The 26,954-nt window shown below is 36.9% G+C and overlaps 2 protein-coding genes across 2 annotated transcripts in view; one reads left to right on the forward strand and one right to left on the reverse strand.

The window, feature by feature from the left end:
- Positions 1-10,958: 10,958 nt before the first annotated feature.
- LOC107514518 (basic salivary proline-rich protein 2-like) lies at positions 10,959-11,894 on the reverse strand. The gene has a single exon (XM_016152330.2). It carries the CDS (start codon positions 11,892-11,894, stop codon positions 10,959-10,961), a length of 936 nt encoding a protein of 311 aa, XP_016007816.2.
- Positions 11,158-26,954, forward strand: part of SPRED1 (sprouty related EVH1 domain containing 1) — a 97,924-nt gene continuing 82,127 nt past the window's right edge. Inside the window, exon 1 of the mRNA XM_016152171.2 lies at positions 11,158-12,064. Within this exon, the coding sequence (XP_016007657.1) occupies positions 12,033-12,064 (32 nt within the window). The 5' untranslated portion in view covers positions 11,158-12,032. The remainder of the gene's footprint in view (positions 12,065-26,954) is intronic.

The following is a 26,954-nucleotide window of genomic DNA, read 5'->3' on the forward strand; positions in this document are numbered from 1 at the left end:
GTTTCAGGAAATCCTCTGGGTGGAACAACTTCTGTTATCTAATCTGATGACCTCACGGCAATGGAGGTGCTCTGTCTGTGCACTGTGGCGGGTAGGGCTCAACAAGGAACAATGGATTCCGCTGGCACTTCTGTAAAGAGCGAGTGTCCTTTGGCCCTCACTCCGACAACGTCTCCCTGTAAGTCCCTGGTGCCTACTGTGCGTAGCCAAATCGGCACTGGTGCTCAGACCGAGTAGGTCTGTCACTGGGAACATCTGCTTGCAGGTGCGGCCCCTTTAAGAGGTTTTTGCTGCTGCTGCTGCTGCTGCTGCTGCTGCTGCTGCTGCTGCTGCTGTTTCTGCTGCTGCTGTTGCTGCTGCTACCTCTGTCTCACTCAGCCGCTCAGTACTGGGCAGCCCTGCGTCCTCTCCTCGTTCTACCTTCTGCCATTGCAGGGTGCTTTCTTGGATTTCTCCCTAGTTGTATGGCTTGTTCATCAAGATCCCAGGTGATATTTCCTTGATTTGGTCACCAGCAGGATGAGCAGAGCCTCTATCAGCTATGCCATTTTGGTTCCAATCCTTTTTTTTTTTCTTAGCCCTCACTTCTTTCTCTTCCCCCTTGTTCATATCCTTCTTCTTATTGTTTTTCCCCCCTTTGTTATTATTTTAGTCAAACGCTTGTCATGGAAGTTCTGCATTGTGACTCTGAGTGGGGCTCTGGAACTCCTAAGTTTGAACCTGGGCTCTATTTTCTCAAATGAAAACTACTCAAGCCAAATTATTTTAACCTTGGGTACTTTCACTTCCTCACCACTAAAATGGAGATGATACTAATGGTAACTATCTCACACTAAGGTTAGCATTAACATGTATGACAAACACATGGAACAGCACCTGGCATGCAGTGCGCACCCAATAAATGTTAGCTATTATAATTATCTTTATATCCTTCACCAGAGAACACTTTTATATCAAAGAGTCCAGCAACATTTGCACATTTGTATTTATCAAGTGGATTATTCTATATTACTGGTCTGGAGAAGAGAAAGTTAGGTATCTGTCTCATAACACTTTTAGGAATAATGCTCATTTTATTTAACACCTTTGTGCTGGGGAAACTATGTTGGGGGAATACTATGAACAAATGTACATTTTATAGTAATAGGATATAAATAGTTCCACTGAACTTCTCCCTGATATATTGTCATTTCCTGCCTGAATACAATGTATATATAGTGTTTCTGTGTGACTGGAGAAAAGGCAATTTGAAAAATTACATAAATAAAAATAAAATATCAAACACAGAAAAGATAATTTTGTAAAGACTATAAAATACTTTATTTTTTATCTATTATTTTTCTTAGAAAAGACAGTGACCCATTGATTATAGTGTTTAATAAATAAGTATTCTCCTAACAGTTACTTCACAATAATCTTCAGGTAAAGGTACAGCTAAGGAAATTGAGGCGAAGAGAAACTAATGAGAAACAGATGGATTAGGGACTTCACTGAAGAAGAAACATAACAAAATGAAACCAAGTGATTAGGAAAATGCAAAGTAAAACAACAGTAAGATACCACATTAGAGGGCTATTGCATTGGCCAAAATTAAGAGATTAATATCTACTTTGAGTGAGGATATAGAGAAAAAGGTATTCTCCTATACTTTGATGAAAAGATGAAAAATAGAAGAGTGGTTTTGGAAGAGAAAGGGGCATTATCTTTCATTATTTAAAATGTTTATTCTCTTTGACCTTGTGATTTCACTTACATAAATCTTTTTGAGAGAAATCTTCACCTTTATAAGCCCAAAGGTGAGTGTGTAAAGATGCTCACTGAAGCATTGTTTCTTATAGAAAAAACAAAGTCTGGAAATAATCAATGATTGATGTCTATTTATAGAGAGAAAGAGAAATAAATTATAGTATGCTTATATTATAAAATATTGTATAATAATATTTAAAAAAATGAGCATTAACATTGAAAATGTACATGGCATGTTAAAAAGGAAATAGGATAAATTTAAAATGTGTATATTGTATGTGTAAATATATAGAAAAGACCGATATATTCTCAAGTGTTAATAGTGGTCACCTTTGAGGCGAGTAGAATTGGAGTCCTCACATTTATTTTGCTACTTTTCTATAGAGTTATAAGTTTTTACAAAGAACATTTTTAACTTGAAAATGAACCAAAAGAGTTTAGTATTTTTGACAGTGCACCTAGGGACTACTAGTGATGTATGAAAAGTCCATTTAAAATTTCTACTCCAATATCTGATTTGAGGTAACTGACTAAATCTTCAGATTTCTTCATCTTGATATTAGTTATTTTGTGCCTTTTAAAATTATTGTTTTAAATTGAACATGAGGATCCAGGTTTACATGAGAGTCCTTCACATTTGGGGAGGCAACTTTTATTTATCAACATTGTTGAGGGTACAATACTAGACATTTGAAGAAGGAACAAGGCCTCTGTTTTGTTAGATATTCAGAACATATACTAGGAACCTAAGAACATATTGTGAAATCAAATAAACGCAACAACAATATGTCCAACATAGAATTTTTACATGCATTCAGAAGAGACAAGAGAAATGGAAGGCCCAGTGAAAACTACATTGGGATGGATGAAATGAGAAGCAGGGCAGGTGGCCTTGGGCATTTAGTACATAAAAAGCAACCACAGACAACTCTTCAGTTGAGAATCAAAATGAGGTGCATTATGTAAAAGGTTATTTTCTTTGAGTGTTTAAGTATTAATTAGGAGATTGCTGAAATATACCACAAGGGCCTGTTTAATAAATAACTGCCAGAAAACAACTACAAACAAACAAGCTAGCTACATAAACATTCATCAGGTCTCTGGATGGTAACTAACAGACAGGGAAATTAAAGATAGATAGGTGTGGTGAAAAGGGTAATATATTTAAATAGGCTGAAGGTTGGGGGAGTGGCTGTGAAAGCTTTATCCTCATGGGGTTTAATCTTTAGCATTTTGACCTTGTTATTTTATAAATGTGCACACACAAAAAGAAGCAATTATCAAATCTCTCAGCTCTAATTGTTGCTTTAGAGGTTGAAGTTATACAACCATCAACATTTTTTTTTTCTATTCACACTCTCCCTGAACACACCCATGAAACCATTTTCAAGGATGGTTTTTCATTTCATTACTCTTGTTTATGTTTCACAATGTTTTATGGTAACTCAGCTACTGTTAATCCTCTATTTTATGTGAAGTAACATCAGTTGTTCAAATAGTAATTATCATGGGAATGGCAAGTTATCAATTTACATCTTCACTACACACAAATTTCTTGAAGTCAAGGACTGCTTTAATTTCATCTCTATTACTGAACCTGGCATACAAAATTAATTAACTAATTAATATATCTAGTATAGATATCTTCCATGAGTCTACTGAAGATGAATCCTTTGAGAGATGGACCTAAACACCACTCTAATAAATTCTCATGATAGTTTTCTGAAATTTCTCTCTATCCTTTACTTTGTACTCTCAGTTTTATAAAAGATCAATTTCAGAAGTAAAGGTGATAAAAAAGAATAAAGAACCAAGAAATAATTATTGTTACAACTAAATGAGTTACATTTCGAGTGATTTCAAAGGAAATGTGACATTGTAGGTATATGAAAGGTAAAGAAAAACTGAGATTATACACAAATAGAATTTATGAATTTGAATGAAAGTTTGGCAAAATCTCTAGTGTCATTTATACATTTAAATGGATACAAACTCCAGAGACATAAATTGAAAATGGGAATTGAAAGTTGCCCTTTTAGAGTAATAAATTACCAGTACTACATAAAATAATATTTGATAAGCACCTATCAGGCATCTTACTTGACAAGTTATTGTACAAAAATAATTTGATACATATATGTATATATTTGCGTTTTATAAAAACTTGGAAACAATATGTAACTACAGACATTAGACAAATACATAGTTAAGAATAGTATTATGGAATATATCAAGAATTAACTACACTTCTAAGATGTAGACTGGACCAAATGTTATAGGATTGTAGAAATCATTTTTCCCCCAACATCGGTTCTAAAAAGCTTTATGGAAAATACCAGGAGATGTACTTAAAATGAGCAAGGACAATAAGGCAAGTAAAAAGAGACTGTTCAAAGTACTTGGCACAGCTTGGCAGGAGACCCAAAAGGAAGACTGGGATGATCCAGGAAGGAAACTGGAAATAAACAAAGACTGGCTAAGACCCAGACGACAATAAGAGTGTGAAGTGTTTATGGGCTTCTGATAAAAGCTTAGAGCTGAGGTGGCATTCAATAGTATGAAGGAAAGTCAGTGTCTTAGGATTTTAAATCTTATAAAGAATAAAACCATCTTTATCTAGTGAGGTAAGGACTGGCCAGATGTTACTGGAACTGAAGTTTTTAGAGTGTTATAATTTTTAAACACAGAACTTTTCAATGTGGTGTATATTTTAGTTTTCATACAAAGATATTAAAGCTATTATAAAATTCCAAAATGGACATATTTGAGAATGCTAATAAGGTATCATTAGAGAAAATGACACCAGTTATTTTTATTAGTTGTCATGGCATTTATTCATATAACATCTTGTATTTTCTAAATGTTTCCTTTTGGTTTTCCACATATCCCCAGCTAGATTGCAAGTTTCCAGAAAGCAGGCCTCCCAGCAGCTAAAATAGCCTCGAGTATCTTGGCACCTACATGTACTGGTATCCATCCTCTTCTTTCTAGCCCCAAATTGTTCTCTTATACAGACTATTGTAACAGCCTTTTTCCTAGTCTCCAAAATCATACAATATATCTAGGAAGATCTGGAAAATCAAAAGAAAACATTTATATAAGATGTTATACAAACTCAGATAAGAAAAATATCCGTTATCTTCTTCCTCTAATACTGACACTCCTTTATTGTGCTCTTCCTTCCTCTAGCACCTAATCATTTGTATTCTTTGAATTATAAATGTTCAGCCAAATATTATATTTATACACCCATGTACATTGCCAACACAGGTAGAAGTCTAGAGGGGTCAATGTTGTATGTAAATGGAGGGTATTAAATTTTGTTTTGCTTTTAAATCATGGTAGAGCAAACAGAGTTACAACAAAATACAAAGTTTTAAGACTCCCCGAGTGGGTTGTATAGAACTATCAGGCTTTCCACATGCCTAACAAAGTGTGATTAAGCCCTACTAAAGTGTGATGTTGCAGAGTGGAAAGAGGAGGGATCCTTCAATAGGTCAGAAAGAGAGAGTTGAAAAAAAAGAAGGAATAATTTTTATGAAAGTAGGAAGATTTGATAGAAAAGAGGAAATTGGGAAGGGGTGGGGAGGAAAGAGGCAGCCTTCAAGGGCACGGTCAGTACCCTGGTGGAGAGTTCCAGGACTGCAAGAAACTAAGAGTGCATCAAGGCTTAACTTAGAGGACAGAGCTAAGGTGCTCCTCAGTGTTCTAAATCATGGACCAGAAAGAAGAGGCTGAAAAGAAATATGAATAGGAAAAAAGCTGGAAATGATGGGGGGCCTATCTTACTTTTAGATACTTGGAGGGTGGAAAAGCCTAAATAAAAATATACCTGGTCAAGGTTAGGAAGGGCCACTATGAGAAAGAGATTATTCATAACAGGGTTTCTTAAACCTTAATGTGTAGCTAAATCACCTGGGGATTTGTTAAAATGCAGATTATAAGTGAATGGGGTTGGGGTGGAGCCCGGGGGTCTGCATTTCTAAAAAGCTCCCAAGAGAAGCTTTGCTGCATTCAATAGCAAGGATTTACAGTAGTAAGTAGGAGCATTTAAAATATTTTTATAAAATAAGTCAATGAATGAGTGCTTATCGATATAGATAGGCTTATCAAAGACTTTAATTATGAAATTACCCTTCCTTTTACTATTAGTGGATGACATTGAAGACAAACTGAGGTCAAAAGAGGGAATACAGTGCCCCAGTTCAACCAATAATTACATATTTGAGAGCATAATCATTGTTAGATACTTATATTAATAATTATATAACTACCTGTGTTCTTTATAGCAACACATCTTCACATTAAAGTTCCAGTAGAATTTTCTGTGATAATAAAAATGTTCTATGTCTGAACTATCCAATATGGTAGCCACTAGCCATCTGTGGTTATTGAGCCCTTGAAATGTGGCTAGTAAAACTGAGAAGTAAATTTTTAATCTTATTTAATTAATTTAAATTTAAATAGCCACAGATGCTGGCTAGTGGTTACCATGATCATCGAAGCTGCTAGTATCACGAAAAAATAACCAGATTTTTTTTTTTTTTTTTTTTTTTGCCTCCTAATGGAAGTAGTCTTCCTATTAAGGCTTTAGATTAGCTACCAATTTACAAAAGAGCCTCCAAAGGTTTCCAGATTACACTCTGACCGGTCTAAAGGAATTTATGCGCCCGAAGACCACAAAAGGCAGCTTATAACAGCCAAGGAATTCTATCTTCTCTTTAAAATATGTCTCTACTGCCAAGTCATCATCTACAGTAATAATGATTCTAAATGGAAAGAATATCCCACCAGGGATCCCATCTTTGACAAGTTATATAAAATATTAACACATATGTAAACACACACACATACACACCAGTTTTTGAAGGCAAAAATTTGAGTTTGAGCTCTAGCTACATCCTTACTAATGTGTGACCTCTGGCAAGTCACCTAACTTCTCTTGAGTTTCAGTTCCTAATTCTCTCTGTAAGTTGGAGTTGATACCTAGCAGACCAGAGTGTTAAAAAGGTAAGTAACTGAGATGCATCAGAAGTTTTGTAGTCCTATACAATGGCTAATTATCACTACTCACTAAAAGGAAAGTCAAATTCATATTTAAACCAAAATCCAAGGAACCACTTGGATACTTTTGTTGTATACTGAATTTGTGTTGCATGCACATGGCTTTGGAAACCTTATGTGACAGATATTTCAGTTATATTTGTTGTAATGGGATATAATCTTCAAAAAAAAAGAGCATGCCAAAGCCATTTGGGAGAATGATGGCTAGGGAGAAGTGCTTTATTTAGTAGCATGGGGCCTAGTAAACATCCTCCCTGCTAAGATTATACAGAAAATAAAGGAAATCGCAGACTGCTCATTTCCCTTGTACTCATTGTAATCTTGTGGAAACTTCCTGTAAAAGGCAGTTATAGCATTAAAAGTAAACTGATTTCACACTCACCGGATACTACCAGACCAACAATTGCAGTCCTTTGGGAGAAGAATAAAATAGCATACTTCTCCTCTATACTTTGTATAGTTTGGAAGAACATGGAAACCCTAGTGATGGAGAAACAGACTCATGCCAGAGGCAAGGAAACTATTTAGAAACATGGTTACCATTTAGTAATTCCACTGAGAGGCAGAGCTCATTAGCCAGGAGACTGGTTACACTTAAAAAAAAAAAAAAAAAGTTCATTAAACAAAGTACAGCATGAAAATGTGTTCTCTTTGATCTAGGCGCGTATTAACTACAGTTTTAAAATACAAACTACAAAAACTACTGTTAGGAGTAGTTTTAGAATGGAAATGTGTACATGTATTTTATATGCTGTTAGCACCTCAAATGTTGGCATGGCTATCTCCTCTTTTGGCTTTTCAAGTATACATATATCTGCTGAGAACTTATTAGTACAGGGCATGGTACATGTGAAATGCTAAACTGCAGTAGTATTCAAGTCTTAATAAGGGGACTCCTGATTTACACTATAGTGTCAGTAAATACAGCTTCATTTTTATACCTATAAATTTTATACATTCACTCGAAAAGCTTCCATTACTTAAAAACCAATACTGAAGAGAACACCAAAAAATATGACATGTTGCTTCTGCCTTCAAGTCTCTTAAAATGAAACTGGGAAAACAACAACAATTAAAAAAACTCATGAAAATTTGATTAGCAAAAAAAGTTATAATCATTAATACAGGTATAAAATAGTAAAGGCAAAAATAATTTGAAAAGACAAGTTCTGAGTTCATAAGAAAGATGATCATTATGGACCAAATAGTCTGGAAAGAGGGAGAAAGTCTTTGAGTGCTCCATGCCATCTTACAGGGCCTCTAATGAAAAAAGGCCACTTTTCTGTCCTTGTGAACTCTGGTCTGATACCTACCTGGAACTCAGAACCCACTTGTACCTTCTTAACTTTGATGCTGTCCTACAGTGGCAATTACTTGGCAATTGTGCTGTTGGCTCATGGATGCTTTAGATAATTAATCATCTATAACATTTTGTTAATTGTCAGGTGGTTGTGGCTAATTCCTAAACTGAGGACAATAGTACCAAAAGCCACCTGTGGGCACCAACTACTGTGACCAGCCTCCTTCCCACAGACCCTCTTGAGAAAAATAAAGTCAAGCAAATACGAGTCCCTTGCCCTCCTGACCCTGATATGGCCACAGAACCCTTCTTGACTAGTGCTCAACCAGCTGAATATTGCTGGAACGTAAAGTGAAACTGTAATCTGTATTTACCTTCTCACACAGCTTTTCAATTCTTGTTGAATCCATCTTCCTTAGCTGAGCCAGTTCTCTGGCCTTGACTGTTATCTGCCTTAGCATACAATATAGCTTGGGCCACCCTCTTTTGTGTTCTGCTGGAATAGAGGTTTCAATTAGTGTGTTCAGAGATGTGATGACATTAGCTGCAAGGAAAGGGGGAGTAGACTGTGAAAGGCTAAGAGGAATCTGGCATACATCTGAAAAAGCAGATTACAGATCTGCTGATCAATTTCTGGAGTGGGATCTAGGAATCTGCATTAAAGCAGTACCTGCAGTGTACAGCAGGTCCTCGAATAACATCATTTTGCTCAATGCCATTTTGTTATAACATTGATGACGTGCCACAGGAACTTCACTCTTGTTTATACCAATTAGCCTATGGTAAACCGATTTCGTTATATGTTGTTTTCCTTAAAGTCAGACCTCATCGACATTAAGTGAGGACTGATTAAAAATAAAAACTGTTTGGTGCCTGTGTCTTGGTCATGGATTTGGGAACAATCTAAAAGCATTAATGCGGGCTATTGATCATAACCTTCCCCTTTAGGTAAGCAACATTTGTGAAACTGGCCAGCGCAGTGTCTTGCACACGACAGTCAAGACAGTTTTCATATCTTCTCCCAAAGTCTGTTATTGATAATTTCCCTGATGCTCTTGAACCTCAAACAGATACAGATCTTCTTTGAACGAAAACAAGGCTTTGCAAGTGACCTAACTTTCCCTGTACTTAATCATAACTCAAAACTATCATTTATTGATAGCTTACTAAGGGCCAGGCTATGTGTCTAGCAAGAGTGGTATACAGAAGAAAAACCCAAGTTATTTATTGAATGAGTGAACAAGGCTACTGAATACTTTACATTAAACCTTTAGAGTAAGTGCCACTACCTTGTCATGGAGTTTATTACCTACCATCTCCGTTTTACAAAATCATAGTAAGAGCTAGGACTCATTGAGCTCTTAATCTGTTTTAAGTGCTTAATGTATATCATTACCTCATTAATCAGTACAGCAGCTCAATGAGTTAGTTACTCTTATCCCCATTTTACACAGGCACAGAGTTTAAGTAACTTGCCTATAATTATAACTGATGAGACTTGATTCAAATCAGAGCAGCTGAGGTGGTTAGCAATAGTAGTACCTACTATGTGCAAAACACTGTTAACAGGCTAGTGTATGCGCTCCTGAAAACAGCAATCCTGAAACTTTCTGGACAGATGGCAGAAGGGGCATGCTGGCGTGTTTGGGACGTTCTCCCACTTTCTTCTTCCTTAGAAATTGCTCTACCTCGCAAGGAGAGGCAACCTTCATTCTCAGGTCGCTCACAGCGGAGAATGAATAGCAGAGCATTGCGCTCAGAGGTAGACTTATTACCTAGCGAGATGCGTCAGAAGCGGGAGCGCTTGGGATTCAGTCCCCCAAGCCGAATCATGTATAGGTTGTCTTTCTAGGTAGAGAAGAGATAATAGAATTTGTAGAGCCTTGAGTCCTCTGGTCCGAGAGACCCAATACTTCGGCCCACAACACCGGCAGATTTCTGTGCAAAAACATTTTCAGATGAATGCATACATTGTCCTCTAACAATGCAAACGTGACAGCTGCCTATTCAATTCTCGTTCCGCCTCCGTTCAGAGCAGTTCGTGCCACAGAGGCATCTTCTGCGCTATAGTTATGCAACCTCACTCGCAGCGGGAGTTATTTCCTGTGCTTCTGGCTGCGCCAGATTCATGTAACACGCCTACCTCGGGCTTCAATGGAAGCCGTTCTCCATTAACAACCACTTTAGCTTTCGGAGATGAATGCCCTGCACAGCATACTCCTTGAGCAGTAATAATCCCAGGTATTAACACTCTTTCTGTCTCTAACACACACAAACACACAATCCCGCTGTGCATGCAGCTAGGAGACTGCAGCAATGCAACGAGAGGGACAGCAGGCGGAGCTCTCTTTGTACAGTCCCTCTTCTAACCCCCACTAACTAATGAACTCATGCCAGTTCCATTCTTTGCTCTGCAAGGAACATGCACATGCACACACACACACACACACACACACGCCACAGCAGAACAGAGTAGCCTCCAGTTTCCTCCTTGAGCACAGTATCATTCTAGTCTCCTCGTTCAAACCACCAGAACATTCCAAAATGAGTAACCGGGAGTACCGCGCCGCAACAATGCAACCTCCCAAGCAGCTCCCTGTGCAGCTCACACCCCCGCCCCCTTTTGCAGCGTGCCAAGAGTTTGGAGCGCGCGCACGCACACCGAGAACGGTGCATGGCGTATCCCTCCGCCTCCCTCCTCCCTCTCCCCTCTCAGTGGCTCGACAACGATTTGGGAAATGAAGGGAGGAGGGAACTACTTTCCTGAAACTTGCTATGCTGCACACGACTTCGAGTTGCAGTGATTCGCCCGGAGGCCGCTGCTTTTGGTCCTCCTACCCACCCGCCCTCACAGCCCCGGGTCCCCGCTCGGCAACCCCACCCCGTGCTCGCTTTGGCCCTCGGGGGAAGTCGGCGGCCAGGAGAAGTCGCCAGGGACTACTTCGCCTCCTTCTCCCGCGGGCGCCCCCGGTTCGGGCAGCGGCGGCGGCGGCGGAAGGAGCGGGCGGCGTGAGCGCTTCCGCCGCCCCCCTCGCAGCTCCCCTCTGGCGGGCGTGAGTAGGTGAGGAGCTGGCCGGCTGAGCTGCTGGTGGGCACCGGCTGGCGGGCGACCTGCGGCCGCAGTCCTCGCTCTCAAGCCGCTTCTTGGGACCCTGTCCCCCGGGCGCGTCTGCTCCCAGCCTGCCCGGGTGGGGGCGATCGGCTCGCCTGCCGCCGCCTCACACACTCCCCGCCGCCCCCTCCTCCCCCTTCTGGAGTCGTCCCGGCTGGAGCGTGTCTGGAGGAATCCGCCGCCGCGAGGCCCGTCGCCGGTTCTGCTCGTTCCTGGGGACCGTCCCAGTCGCCGCCGGGGGCTGAGCGGACAGCCGGCCGCCAGGCGGGAGATGGTGGGGTGCGCTCCCGCAGGACCGTGCCGCCGCCGCCTGGAGCCTGGGTTCGGCTCCCCCCTGTCGGCCCCCACCCAGGGGAGCTCTGCTTCCTCCTCGCCGCATCCCTGAGGGAAGCGCCGCCTCTGCTCCAGGGTTCTCCACCCGCCCGCTCCTCCTTGGCCGGACCCCGCCGCACTCCACCCCAGTGGCCGGAGGAGCAGCTCTTCAGTCAGCCTTCGCAGCCCCCCTTCCTTTTTCCCTCTGCACCCACCGTCCCCGGCCTCCTCGGATCCTTTGGCTGGGCGCTGAAGCGGGGGAAGAGGCTGGGGTCGCCACGGCGGAGGTTGTTGCCGCCACCCCCCTGTGGGGGTGGCCGGAGTTCCCGGCTGGGGGGGGCATCGTTCCGGGTGAGGCATCCACCATGGTGAGGCCCCTGAGCAGCTGCCCCCGCGCCCCCCCGGCCGCCGCTGCCTCCTGCCCCTCGGTGCTGCTGCTGCCGCTCCTCCGCCTGCTGTTGCTCCTCCATCTCCAGATCGGATCACGGTGAGGGAAAGATGAGCGAGGAGACGGCGACTTCTGACAACGAGTAAGAGCCTCACTGATCTTGATTACTGACCTCCCCCCCCCCTTCCTCCGCTGTCCCCCAGGTCCTCCGAGACTTGGGTCCCGGAAGGCTTGCAACCTGGGAGAGTTCGATGCATCCTGTCCTGCCGATAACATTTGACTTATTTTGCCATTTTATTTAGTAGCACCCTACTCTATCTCCCTCCGCCCCCCCCCCCCGCCTCCCCCGCCTTTAGTTGCTTTATTCTGGGGAAGGGTATTGAGTGTTGAGGTTGGATGGCGGTTTTATGTTCAGGAGATGGAGTAATGTGGATGGATGGAGGCGGGGTGGAAATTACCCCTTTGCCTGGAAGACCTTTGGCCTGTCCTTTTTTACTTTAACATGTCAATCAGCATACCCTGAATATCCATCCTGCTTCCTTTATAGCTGTTTCACTTGGAAACTGATGTGTGGGAGCACCTCCTGCAGCAAACTGCTCTTGAATCTTAATTCGATGAGTCAGTGACTCTTAAATACCGATTTAGCTTCCATCCACCTCCCCTCCTTTTTTAAACTTATGACCTGTAAGATTCTTGTAAAAAATGGGGCTAGGAAAACATTTTTAGAATTTAATAGGATAAGGATACATGGAGCGTAGGAGACGTTGAACTCTTATATTTTACCTTTGCGAACATTGGACATATCTTTATTAGGAGCATAGAAGAATTTTGAGTGCTAATTCTTATACTTCAGCTATTTTAAAATACAGCATTTATGCTGATTTAACAGTATTTACATTGCCAAACATGTTGATGACTTCATTGATTAACTTCTAGACTATCCCGGTTAAAGTTTTTATTTTGGCTGTCTTTATGCTTTCCAGACGAAATACTTTGCCTTTTAAATATTTTTTAATGTAACAGCTGCTTGGAGGAATGATGGTGCGATGACAGTTTTTTATTGGGACGGGATTTAACTCCATGCAGAATATTAGCTTCCGTTTTCTTGTAATTCAGTTCAAGTTTTGTTTATCTTAGGAGGGTTGGAAAGAGTTAAGTGAGGGCTAGCCCTAGGATGCATTCCTTTAAATAAAGTGCATTCCTCGAGTCAGAATTTTTTGAGAAAACTTTAAGTCTAAAACCTAGGCCCGTTTAACATAAAATAGCTTGAGAAATGCCAAGCAGTGTTTCTCCTTCTCCCCTCCCCCCCAACACACTCTTCTGATGAGCGGCTGTGGGAGAAGGTAGATTGCTGCAGTGTCAGTGCAGCCTAGAAGCAGAAGTGGCCGCCATGTTCTCTCCCTTTTTGTGAATCGCTCTCATTTGCATAGCACACTCTTCATTCATAAAAAAATAATTAAACATCCATCACCTTGGACATCTTAAAAGGATTTTCCAAGAAAAATATTCGAAGCTTTATTGTCGGTCTTCATGTAGATTTTTGAGTTCAGGAAGTAAGGAGAATTTGAAGTTACAGGTTAAATTTAAAAACATACGCACACACAAACAACTACCCCTGTTCTCAGAATGTTGACACAGTTATGTGGGAAATATCAGTTCGGGGAGGTGCTGGGATCACGTGATCGCCTCCATTCATAAAATACCTGGCTGTCCATTCACAGTGCAGTACACTGTCTCACTGCCTTCCGCAGATTAGACCTACTTTGAAAGAGATCAAGAAGTACTGTATCTCAGATAACGCTTAGTTAGGAGAAAAACTCCTAAAATTATGAACAGAATGACGATAGTTTTTACTATTATCTTTTAAGAAAGTAGCTTGGATCAAAACGTCAAGTTCTATTTTAGAGGTGGGAAAATACCACATTTAAAATAAAATGTTGGATGCAGCTAATAGAAAAACGACGGAATGTGAATTGACTTGTATGAAATATTGTTTCTAAGTGGGCACATTTTTTGCCATAGGCATATTGAGAATGCAAGTTTTTGGTGTAGTGAAGTCGGTGCATCTGTTACACGAAAAATGAATAAATATTTTCAGTGGTTCAGTCCCAAAGATGTTGATGTTTGAAATACCAAATAGGAATTTTTACTGGGAGGATTTCTTTTAATTTTTTTTTTTTCTGAATCTATTTAGTATGGGACAACTTGGAAATTACCTCACTTACCTAGACTTTTAGGATTCTTTTTTTTACAAATTTACCTCACTTTATTATTAATAAGTTACTCCCAAGGAGCTTTGTTATGTTAGTTTTTGTAGGACAAGACTAATGTGTTTTAGCATATAATATTTTGCCGTTAGATGTTAACTCTTCATGGGGACAAACTCTTGGGGTTTTACTTTAAGAATTTTTTATGTTAGAGAGTAATGTGTTTATTTGGTGATCATTTTTATTAGGGCCAATATTGTGCCTTAGCTAAACCACAAAGTGAACTTCTTTGGAACATAACTTTTATTCTGATAATTTATATTTCTCATCTTTAAAATGTTTTAAAATGGTAATTTATTATTTATATTTATATATTATGAAGAAACAAAAGAGATATAGCAGATGCTTTTTTTTAGCATAGTTTAAAACTGCCCTCGAATGTGGATTTTATTTGTAAAATCCTTACGTATATTTTTTCCTTTTCCTTTTCTCTTTTTTTAAAGCCACAATCAATAGGAATTTAATTGCAGTAGAGACTGTTCTTAACACTCAAGTGTTTTTCCACCTGATTTCAACCTTTAAAAAAAAAGTGAAAATCATTACTATCTTGAGAAACCTTAATCTTTTCTAGCCATTGTGGTAAAGTCCAGTAAAGCTTTTAGAGGCCTCATTTTGAAATCCTGTAGTAGTGCTCTATTATTTGAAATAAGAGCTTTATGTAGAGAGACGGAACGCTCCCAGAAGTTAATTGTGAGTATATATTTAATCAGGAATTATTGAAGGACCGGTTATATGTAAGACTTTGTCTTATGCAATGTCAGACTTGGGGAAATGTTGGTAAAAGTGTGATTTTCTTCTCTAACCTTCAGTAGGAATTAGAACTGAATTAAAAGTGCCAGTTTAAAAAAATAATTCCCTTCATGCAAGAATAATAATTTACCTCAAGTAATGTACAAAATGGTCTTTTAAGTGAATAATAATAATTTATTTGCATTTGTACTAAGATAACATCTTAACATTCAATATATAATCAAACCTTTATTTTCCTATGATGTTGATGAATCATACTCATTTATTGGATTTTTACTATGTCCCAAGCACTGTGATAAATGCTTTACATATGTATTATTATATAATTTATGTATATGCATGTATTCTCAACAGAATGGAATTACGTAGTAGAGTCTAAGATAGCTAATATATTGTATTTTTCTGTCATTAAGTATTTTCTAGAACATAATTTTTAATGGCTACATTATAATCAACATAACATGCATTAGTTTTAATCATTCTACCATTGTTGGATATATCTATTATTTCTGAACAATGCTGCATTTGATCCTGAGTTCTGCCTTTAACCAAATCTGTTACATTTTCCTTGAGATTGTCTAGGAATAGAGTTAAAAGAAATGCAAACTTTAAGTTATTTTATTCTTTCTGCCAGATTGCTCTCTAGAAAAGGAAAACTCAGTGTATGAGAGTACTTATACCTTGAAATATCTATCCAGTTCCATTTGAAAAAAATTTTGCAAATTTTGAAGATGGGAATGAGATCTTTTGCCTATTTTTAGAATGTGCTGGATGGTAAATGAAATTTTTTAAAATAAAAAATTTTCAGGTTGTTTTTGGGCAGCTCCATGGACTGTTTTAAAATACTATAAGTAGAATTATTGCGATCATACAAAAGGCATTTGTAGATAATTTATTTAATTTTACCAACCTTTATGCAGTGTGGTATAGTGTAAAGAACATTGGACTTGTAATTGGGAAATGCCTTAGTATCCTACCTGTCACTAATTTGTTCTGTGATTCTGGGCAAGTGACAGCCTCTGTGAGCCTCATTTTGCTCCTTTGTAAATGACAGTATTTGAACTAAGCATTGTATGAGCCCTTCCTGTGCTAAATAACCATTAATTAATATGATAGGTACATTGCAAGTCTCTAGACTTGTAACATACGTATTTTTTAATTGATTAATTTTATTATGTTGTTTTTGACATATTTAAGCAAGTGAAAGACTTCTAGTAATAGCCATTTGTCTTTGATTTTATATATATATATATATAATATATAATCACAGATGGAGAACTTTGTACTGCTCTTTTTAAACCTCTTTTTAAGGCTATTGGGTTTAAACACCAACTTGAGTAGTTGTAAGAGGAATACTTCACTAACAAGATACCAGGACTCATGCTTTAATTGGCCAAAATGTGCCAAAAACATAAGTCTTTTCATTTGGTTATTCATAAAAATCATGTCCTAACACTAAAGGGTAATTGTATATTTAATTAATTTAAGAAATTAACACATGATGTTTTCGTTCTTTAATATTTAGATTTAGTTTGAGCTATTTATGGCAAAGTTTGTGTCATAGTAGCATTTCGTTTTATAGTCCAGAACCAAAGTCATTAAAAACTCCTAAGATGTTAGTTTTGTGGCACTCAGAATGGTTTGAAATGAAAAAAGAAAATCAATTATTTTTTTTTGTTGCTGTTGTTGTTAAAACAGTTCATTAGTGATGGACCTTAGACTATGGTGTTAAAAATTGCTTTAGACATATAGAGTTCTCAGAATTAAGATCGTTTTTATTAATTTTTAACTGAAACTTGTCTACATTCATAATTGAAGGAAATGCCAAAAAACCCGCAGAATTAGAACTACTTGGATAGCAGTTGTATTAGTTTCCTAGGGCTGCCTTAAAGTACTACAAACTAAATGGCTTACAACAACAGAAATTTATTGTCTCACAGGTCTGGAGATGAGAAGTCTCCAAATCAAGGTGTTGACAGGGCCATCCATGCTTCCTCAGAAATCAGTAGGGGAATCCTTTGCCTTCCTTCCTTCTGGGCTGGGAGTTGATGGCAACTTTGGCATTCCTTGGCTTGCATCTGCCTAATTCCCTTCTCTGCCTTCATCATCACATGGCATTCTCTGTGTGTCTTCACATGGTCGTCTTATAGGGGCACCAGTTGTATTGGATTAGGAGCCCACCCCTCTCCAGTATGACTTCCTCTTAACTAATTGCATCTGTAAATGACCCTATTTCCAAATAGGATCACTTTCTGAGGTACTAGGGGTTCTTCATCATCATCATCATCTTCATCATCTTCATCATCATTATTATTATCATTGGCAGGATATAATACAACCCCTAACACCCATAGAAATCAGATTTTTTTTTCTTATAGTACAATTGCTGTTCAGTGGTTATAGATACCTAAAACAGCACTTATAGCCATCACTAGTTTGAAGTTATAGTTATCAAAACATTGCTAGAACTTATATTTTAATGTTAATAAAGAAGCACATATATTTAATATATTTTGTATAACTATTTCAAAATTAAAAATACTTCGGTAATTATTTTAATAAAATTGATTTCTTTTGTAATTCTTTGTATTTTGTTTTAAGCCTTTAATATTGTTCTGAGAAGGAGGCCGTAGGCTTCATCAGACTGCCAAAGAGGTCCAGGGCACAAAAGGTTAAAATCTCCTGCTATAGACTGAGGCCCAGAAGGCTGAACCCAGAGATAGAGATATAAAATAAAAAGAGAACATGAAGGATAAGATGAACAAATCTAACATATGACTTTCATTTCCAAAAAAAGAGATAAAGGAGAGGAACTATTAAGAGATAATGGCTGAGAATTTTCAAGTAGCAAATCCAGCCCAATGCAGTGAACTAAACACAGAACAAAGCCTCACAGTTAAACTGGGTTTGTCTTGAGATTATAAGAATGCATCAACATGAGAAAATCCATGTAGTTTGTCGTATTTGAAGATTAAGGGAGAGAAATGATACAATCTTAATAAATGCCAGAAATGCAATATTGACATTCAATCTCTGCCCGTAGTAAATTTATATATTTATAATGTAAATTTTATAAATATAAATTTATAGTATTTCCACATTTAGAGTGCAAAGAATAAGCTTTAGTAAATTCAAGAGTAATTAAAAATTAAGTTTTAATATGATCAATTTTATAATTTTCTTAATTTTATCTGTATAATTTGGATGAAGGCTATTATGACTTGGAATGTAGAAAGTAATTGTTTGCCTGGTAGTATTTAATGATACTATTGCATATGATAAGAGACATCCTATTTGTTTATTCACATTTAGAGATCATTTTCACCAAGACACAGTAGTTGTTAATGGCTTCTCTGTTAGTGTCATATGATGGGATCACCAAACATTTGGATGAAATTTAGTGAATCATGACTTTTCTGATGCCACTTTTTAAAGTTATCTTGACTTTCACTGCATCACAATGTTTTAGTAACTTTGGCATAAAGTCACCAAACCTTTTTTTTTTTTATTGTTTATTGTAAATTACGTTGATATTTTGAGATTGAAATTAGGGTTCATTTCTGGGCTTGCTCCTTTAACATGTGAAAACATTTCAGAATTTTAGTGGCTAAATCGTATATATGAATTTCTCACAGTTTTTTGGGACAGATACCATTAGTAACTTTTTCTTCAAGAATTTCAGGTCATTGACATTTGAGTGCCTACTAGGCACTGGACTTTTCCTCAGCCCTGGAGATACAAAGATAAGTAGAGCCTGATAACTGCTTTCACTATCCAGCAAGGGTACTAGATTCCTCTGAAATGGGATGAGTACTCTGCTTATGAAGTTCTTTAAGGCTTAAGGAGATGGTGATTCAATGTGGGTGTGGATGCCAGGGTATGAGTTACATGTGAAGGAAGTCATCAGAAAAGACTTGGCAATTTAGGAATCAGCCAGAGAAGAGGGGAATTGGAAAGGGAAAGGGTATTCCAAGAAAGAGGGAGGAGGGGCATAAAAACAAGCATAAAAGGAGAAAAGGAAAGTGAAGAAAAGCAATAGCTTTTTGTATACACTGGTTTGGAGGAGTAGTGGGGAGATAAGTAAAGTGTCAGTGGGCCACATTGTAAGCAGTCTGGATTTGTGCTTTACTATGTATCAGCAACCTTGTGGTAAAGGATGATGGCTAGGCTTTGGAGTATGAGACCCACAAAATGAATGTGACAGACGCTCCTGAAAACGTTTTTTCAAAAGTTTTTTTTTAAAAAGCAGAGGAAAATTTATATAATTGGTCAGGAATAACATTAATTTCTAACAGAATTCCCATTAATTTTTCAGTTAAAGCAGTAAGCATTCAAAGGAAATTTGTTCTTGGGGCTAATGTCCCTCACTTTTCACCATAACTGTTAAGTGCCAGTTTAAGTCTTTATCCTGTAGGCAGCAGAGAACCATTTTTAGTGAGAGAGTGATGTTACATTTGTGTAGAAAGCTGAATAGTAGGGCTTGTTTGGATAATTGATTCGAATGAAAAGAAAATGAACTTCAGTTGATGAGGAGGATGTAATAATCATGGTAAAAAAAACAGCTGGAAATAGTGCATTTGGAATTATTGAGGACGAATTTGTGGGGCAGTTTAGATTTCCAGTAAGTATGATTACATGACTGGATATGAAGGAAAGAGTAGGAAGAGTGTGGGATAACGTCAACATTTTAAATTTGGGCTACTATGAAGCTTAAATAAAGTGGGAAGAGGCAAAGAAGATTTTTAAGGGGAAAATAACTCAATTTTGATCTTTTAAATTGTGGGTGCCTACTAGGGGTCAATGTAGAAAATGTCCTCATAAGGTGTTTTAATTATAGTTTTGGTGCCCAAAGAAGGTTAAGAGGGTAGAGTTAGAGGTGATATCTTCAGCATATATAATGGTTGAAAGCTAGTGGTAAATTGCCCAAGGAGAATATTAAGTAGTAATGGAAAGTTGAATAGTGATTAACGCAGCATTTTTAAGAGAGAGTAAGAAGAGACACCAAAAGACAAAGTCAAAGTCTTGAGAGGTAGGAGAGTTGAGAGAGAAAGTGTTAAAGGCAAAATAGGAAGTGATGAAATGGCGATAGCAAAGTAAGATTATACTCAGGGGAAGTTAAGAGTTGAGATTATTTGTTGGGTGAGGTGTTAGTACTAGAGAGGAAGAAAAAAAGTTCTAAGGAAAGACTGGTAATTGGTAGAGCTCTTAAGGCCCAGGAAAAAGAGTCCATCAGACTATTTCACTGCTTCTCATTTAATCTTGTGAGCTAGGTGTTAACAATAGTTTACAGATAGAGATAACTGAGACAAGAGAAGTTTAGTAAGTTGCCCATAGCCACACACAAGGGAGTAAGCGGTAGAACTGAGATTCAAATTGCAGAGTATTTATACCATACTGTACCTCATACAAAACTAGATAATTTTAATTTTAAATTAAAAATTAAGCTCGAAGTAGGTAAGTAGACATACAGAGTTGACAGCTGTTTTGAGGGATTGGAAGTTTTGATACAGTTAAAGAGTATGTGGAGTGGAAGTGGGAAAAATAGAAAGATAGATTTTGATTAGAGAACACAGACTCCAGGGTGATGACATATGAGGGAAGATTAGAGTAGAAACAGGTTGCTGGAGTAGAGGAGCCAGGATCTGCTAAGATATTTTAAAAGGTCAGCAATGTGGCTGTTCAAGTTGCTGGGTTGGTATCAGGAGTTGAGGTGGAGAGGAATCCTGAGCCAGTGCCAAAGTACTTAATGTGTGTGGGGGATGAACGGCTTGGAGTGGGAGTATGAATGTTGACATCTGCCTCTGCAGTTTAAAGAGACAGGAATAAGGATTTTGGAGTTGGAGTTTGAGGAAGGTGTTGGGGAGGAGGATAAGAAAAGGAAAGAGTATAACGGGGAGGAGTTGAGAGTATTGGAAATGATAGGATCTCATGTAATAATGGTCCTGACATGGATTGGAGATGTTGAGAATTAGAAGGGAAGATAGACACGTGAATAAATTATCTGAGTTTGGATTTTATTAAGAACTTTGATTTTCTGAGAGGCTAACCATGATGTTGACTTATTTTATCCAAATAAATTTTATTTTCTTTGATGAAAGGCTTTGTATTCTTTTGGTACATCAGTCTTAATGTGGTTAGAAAAGCCTTTTCAAAACAAAATTTACTAATTAAATTTCTACAGTTAACTTGGTGTTTACAATGAACATGATCCTGTGGTTACTGATGAATGTTGCATTCAAGACTTTGGCAAATCACGTAACCTGTCTTTGTGCTTGATTCTCCATCTGTTAAACCAGTATAATATGTTCCTACTTCAGAGGAATGTTAAAATAAATTTAATCTTCCCTCCCCCAATAACATTTTTTTTTTGATTAGAGATAAGGGAATATTAAAAAGAACTTTTAGTTCTTGAGAAGAAAGGTACTATGTTCATGAAATAATCACTGCTCATTTTCATTTAGCCTGTAGATAAACGATACTTTCTAAAAAGGATTAATGACCTGCTGAAAAATTTGTATTTCAGTTTTAATGTTAAAAAGCATGTTTTCAGAAAAACTTAAAATCTAAAAATTCCAACAAGCAGTAAATAATATAAATCTATATTGTGAATATCTTCTTCCATGTTCTGAGCGAAGACTGATTGATGAGGTAGATATGTGTTGGAAAAGGCGCTATAAAGCAAAGACCTAGCTCTAGCCAATTTTTTGTGTTTGGTGTTTAATACAACTAATTATAAAAGGAATAGGTTTCAAGAGCTTGTTAATGAAGCAACTTTAATATCTGAGCACATTTTGGATTCCCACACACACACATATACACACAAAGAGAAAACCTTTTATAAGACAACTTAGACTTAACTGTGACGACAGGCTGATTTTTGTACTCTTATGTAAAAACATGATGCTGGTCACGACTCTTGCAGTTAAAAATCCCATGTTCTGAACTACAGTACCGTATATGGGATGTTGTCCTCTATGGATGTACCTCTTACTGGTACTGGAGATTACATTTGTGTTCAGCTTATTTCATGAAATAAGAGAATACTGAAAGGTACAGGATCCTCAGAGGAGTGCATTTCAAGGTCAGGTTGTGAGGAATTGCAGGATTTGAATTGGTGTAGCTAAATTATAGAATATAAACGTTACATCATTGCTTCTCAGATTTCTTCACTGAAGTGCCTTGAAAGATAAGGGAATACATCCTAAAATCAGCCTTTAAAAAGTATACAATTATTTTGAAATCTAGTAAACTTTCAAAGATTCATGTGAATATTACATTCGGATCAATAATGTGTTTGTTTATGTTAAGGAAAAATGGAAACTCTTTAACCATGAAATCTTTGCTATTTGTGTCCTATGGCATTTTGTGTCCCTAGCCCATGTGGGCCATTCCTGAGAGGAAATATACTCTCTAGAGGTAGCATTTGGAGTGCATCCAGAGTGTGCTCCTGAGACAAGTGTAGGATTGTGCAGAGTAATTACAGTGGTTGCCGTTTTCAAACAAAAAGTAGGAACATACAGATTCAGCAAAGATCAATATAAACTTCTTAAAATATGGAAACAATATAATCACATTGTAGGAAACTTGAAAGATGATAAGAAATTACCCACAAAAGAAATTTTCTTTCGTGCAGTTAGTTATTTATATTAAAAGTATTGTAAAGACAAAACTCTGCAGTGATGTGTAGAAAAGGAAACTGATTCTCATCTTAGTTTTTCCATTTACTTATGTGACTTAGAGTAGATTTTTTTTTGTTATCAAAGCATCTGTGTTAAGACAGTAACCTTTTGCCCATCTATAAATTACTTTTACATGGGAAGCATATGTAAATGGATTTATCTGTGTAAGTTGATTTTCTTATAGGGGAGGAAGGGGGTTTACTGGAGGATAGGAATAAAACGGGTGATAAAGCAGAAAGTAGACAGATAGGTAAATGATTTTCTTTAAACCTTAGGGAGAGGAAGAAAGCTGAGGAAAATGAACCTTGGCCTTAGATTTGAAATGTCTGGGCCTGTTTTGGGAGGTAAATGAGCTCTGTGTAAGGAATATTATTAGCTAAATTAAAAGTTATATAACCTGTATATTGGGAAGTTATGTAAATATTTTCATAGGTTATATAACCTAGATTTTGGGATGTTTTCAGAATTTATGCATAGTAAAAATTGGTCTGAAAATTTGGTGTATCAAGTGAACTGGAAAATTCTCTTTAAAAATATCAGTTACAACAAAACAAATTCACAAGGAATTTGAGTTCATACAGGTGGGGCAGGGGGAGAACCTAAACGTTTTAAAGTGATCAGGGGCTGGTAAATGATAATTTATTATGCAAGACCCTTTATTTTTAAAAGATAGATTTGATGTTCTGTCTATTATTTGAGCGTACTTTCCTTATTGCTTTATTAACGGAGGTAATGTAATTAAGAGTTTTTATAAGCTCATGTGTTAAAACAGTGTTTGATACACAGTAAGCAGTGTTCGCCAATATGCATTCAGATATGGCCTCAGTCTCTTAACCTTATTTTCTAAGTTTTTAAATCCATTTCTCAGTTGTAATAATAATGCAATCATATTAGTTGGGAAGGGATTCCAACTTGCTTTAGTACATCTTCAGCCTTTGAAATCATCAAACTGAAGGAATTGTAGAAAAAAAAATTTTTGCTAGCTTTTAATTCATTCTCTCACAGTTCTTTCAAAATGTTTCTATTTACTGAAAGATACTTTTATTTCCTGCTAAAATTTTCCTTATTTTCATTTGTTACCATTTAGGCCTTATCAGAATCCTTTGACAATTTAAAGCATCTCTTCCAGTAGAACTTTCTGTGTTGATAGAAATACTCTGTGCAATTCTGTATGGTAACAAATATGTGGCTATTCGGCTAAAGAGTACTTGAAAAATGGATTGAGGGACTGAAGAACTAAATTTTAAATTTTATTTAATTTAAATAGCTAACATTAGCTAATGATTTCTGTATTGAATAGCACAGATACTGAGTGTTTCTAATTCTTGAATCTCAGCAAATTTTTGAAAATAATGTTTTCTATTAGATATTAGCCAATTTGCTAAAGAAAGTTAAATTTTTTAAAATAAGGAGTTAGCTTGAGGTAGTGCAGCTTTTTCCAAAGTGTGGAACTTGCCCTTGTATGTAACATAATTTCACTTTTATCATAGACATGGTATTAAATTAAGTTGGCAAGTTATTTCTTTCTCAGTAACTTTTTGCATTTTAATTAAGTTAAAAATTGTGTATGTGTGTGTTTAATAAGAAAGTAGTAATATCAATCTCAGTCTCTGGTAGAGGAGCCATACTATTTGATTTTTACTGTATTAATTTTCTGATTACTATGTATGGCTTATGATAGTTTTTTTTTTAATTGGCTATAATGATTAAAACTTTCTTTTTTGGGGATAATATACATGCTACACATATAAGGCAGAAAATTGATGAAGGCAGTGAATGTTAAAAACAAGGTTGTGACATATCTATCTAGCAGAAAAATTGGATTAATAGGGAATCAAGAGGACTACTGTGCCACTAGTTTGCTGAGTCAGTGTCTGTCTTTTTTAGGTAAAGTTTCTGCTTTGGCAAAAAGGGAAGAGATTGGTTTAGAGTGAGAAGTGATTTAAAATTTTAAATACATTTTATTCTGTAATAACTTCTGATCATAACATGTAAAATGTCAGCTAACATATATTAAGCATTTTGCTCTATGTCAAACACGAATTATTTAATTTTTCACTCCAAGGCAGATTATAGTTAACCCTCAATCCTTTTTTAAAAAATCTCTGTTATAAAATAAATTATGGAATGTAATTCAAAGCATAGGGAATGTCTATGGCCATGCTACCCTGAACAAGCCCAGGGCCATCTGATCTTGAAAGATAAGCATGCTCAGGCCTGGTTAGTACTTGGATGGGAGACTACCTAGGAAGACCAGGTGCTGTTGGTGCAAAAAATAAAAATATAAGGAATTGTAAGCTGTCAAGGTTCTTGCAATCTGTGAGGTCAACCAGAGGTCGCCTTGCCTAAAAATACATATATACATACATATATATATATATATGTATACACATAAAATTAAAAATAAAAGCATAGGGAATGTAGTCAATAATATTGTAATAACCATGTACAGTGGTAGAATTATAGTGATCACTTCATTAATGTACAAATATTGAATTACTATGTCGTATACCTGAAACTAATATCATATATGTCAACTACAATAAAAAAAAAAATCCTTTTGGTATCTAGAATTGGGCTAATCTTTATTTTGGTTCATACTGCCATCATTGGTCTGTGCGTGGATCTCTGAAGTCTATTTTAATTTTTTTATTTACTTGACAAATACCCACTCATAGTACAGTCCAAGAATCAGGACATTATTGATAACTAACATCTACCTAATGTGTACCTATCATATTCCCTTGACTTCTCAGAGGTTACTCTAACTTGAGTTGTGTGTTTACCATTCCATTTCTATTGAAAAATAGAGTTAATCACATATGTATGCCTAAACAAAGTCTCATTATTTTTGAACTCTATAAAAGGAATATATTTTATTTACTTATGTGTCAGCTCCTGGAATTTGATTTTTTTTTTCTCAATACATTGCCAAGATGTATCCATTTTTCAGGTATACTTTTTAATTTATTTGCATTGCCATATAACATTCCATTGTGCGAAGTAACCATAGTTAGACACTCTTGTCTAAGAGTATTTGAGTTGTTTCTAGGTATTATCATGAGTATTATTACTGCGAACATTAATATGCTTCTGATATATATGTGCTAAATGTTCTCTTGAGTATTATGTAGGAGTAAAGTAGTTGGATTGCAAGACATACGAATTTTCAAGTTTACAGAATAATGCCAAATTGTGTCCCAATGTAGTTCTAATTTGTACTAATAGAAATGTAAGAATGGATATAAAATTGTACTTTATTGTCTTTATTTACATTTTTTCTATAAAAGATAATATTTTGAGTGTTTATTATGTGTCAGATACTTCTAAAGACTTAACATGAATTTATAAATTCTTTTAATCCCACGACCATCCTTTTGGGTAGGTACTGTTTATCCATTTATAGATGAGGAAACTGAGGCTCTGTGAGGTTAAGCTAGTATATGACAGATTTGGTCAGGTCATGCTGCAGAGTCCATCCTCTTAACTAATGGTATATTTTACCTCTCCAAATGCTCAAATTTGAACATGAATTCATATCCTCTTACCCTTTCCTCCTGCCCCCATCAATTTCTTGGCCTTTATGTGGTTGTGATGGTGAGTGTTGATTATACTATTCTTATATTATAAATTAGCATTGTTTGTTGTGTAGCAGCCTTCTTTTAAAAAGGAGTCTCTTATAGAACTTTGGTTTTCTTATTTCTAGAATGAGTAAGATGGCTCAGATGAGTTCTAGCATTTTTGGCTCTACTGTTTTGTAATTTTAACCTAATCTGTACATTAAATTAATGTTGTCTTTGTTTCTCATCTGCTTGTTTCTCATCAAGAGACGTTTTTTGTTTTACCTTTTAGTTACAGAATTTTTTAAGATGAAATACTATTTTAAAATTCTGTTGATAGATGTGAACTTATTTGCTTAATAATTGTTGAATGACAAAGTGCTAGACCCAGTAATGAATACCTAATTACCCATGTTTCTTGCCAAAGTAGGATAATATCTAAACCTCAGGTGTTAAAAGTGTTTAGATTCTGTAAAAAGTGTTTAGGTCTTTTCCTTAGGGAAGAGTGTGATTCAGATCCATTATGTGTATGCTGCATATTTTAGTGGTAGTTAAATGTCTCAGTGCGTTGGGCACAAAAGGGTCAATGACGTGTGTTGTAGTGGTAGGCTGATAGAAGCAGCCATATGGAGATCAGGATATCACAGCATTTGTTAGTCAACTCTAGTTCGTCTCCTGGATTTTACATTACTCTTAGATTTGGCACAGTCATTAACGTAGATACTGAATGAAATAGCTACGGCAAACGTTTATTGAGCATTTGTTATATACTGGAG

This window comes from Rousettus aegyptiacus, unplaced genomic scaffold, assembly GCF_014176215.1.
Source record: "Rousettus aegyptiacus isolate mRouAeg1 unplaced genomic scaffold, mRouAeg1.p scaffold_m13_p_3, whole genome shotgun sequence".
Taxonomy (NCBI): Eukaryota; Metazoa; Chordata; class Mammalia; order Chiroptera; family Pteropodidae; genus Rousettus; species Rousettus aegyptiacus.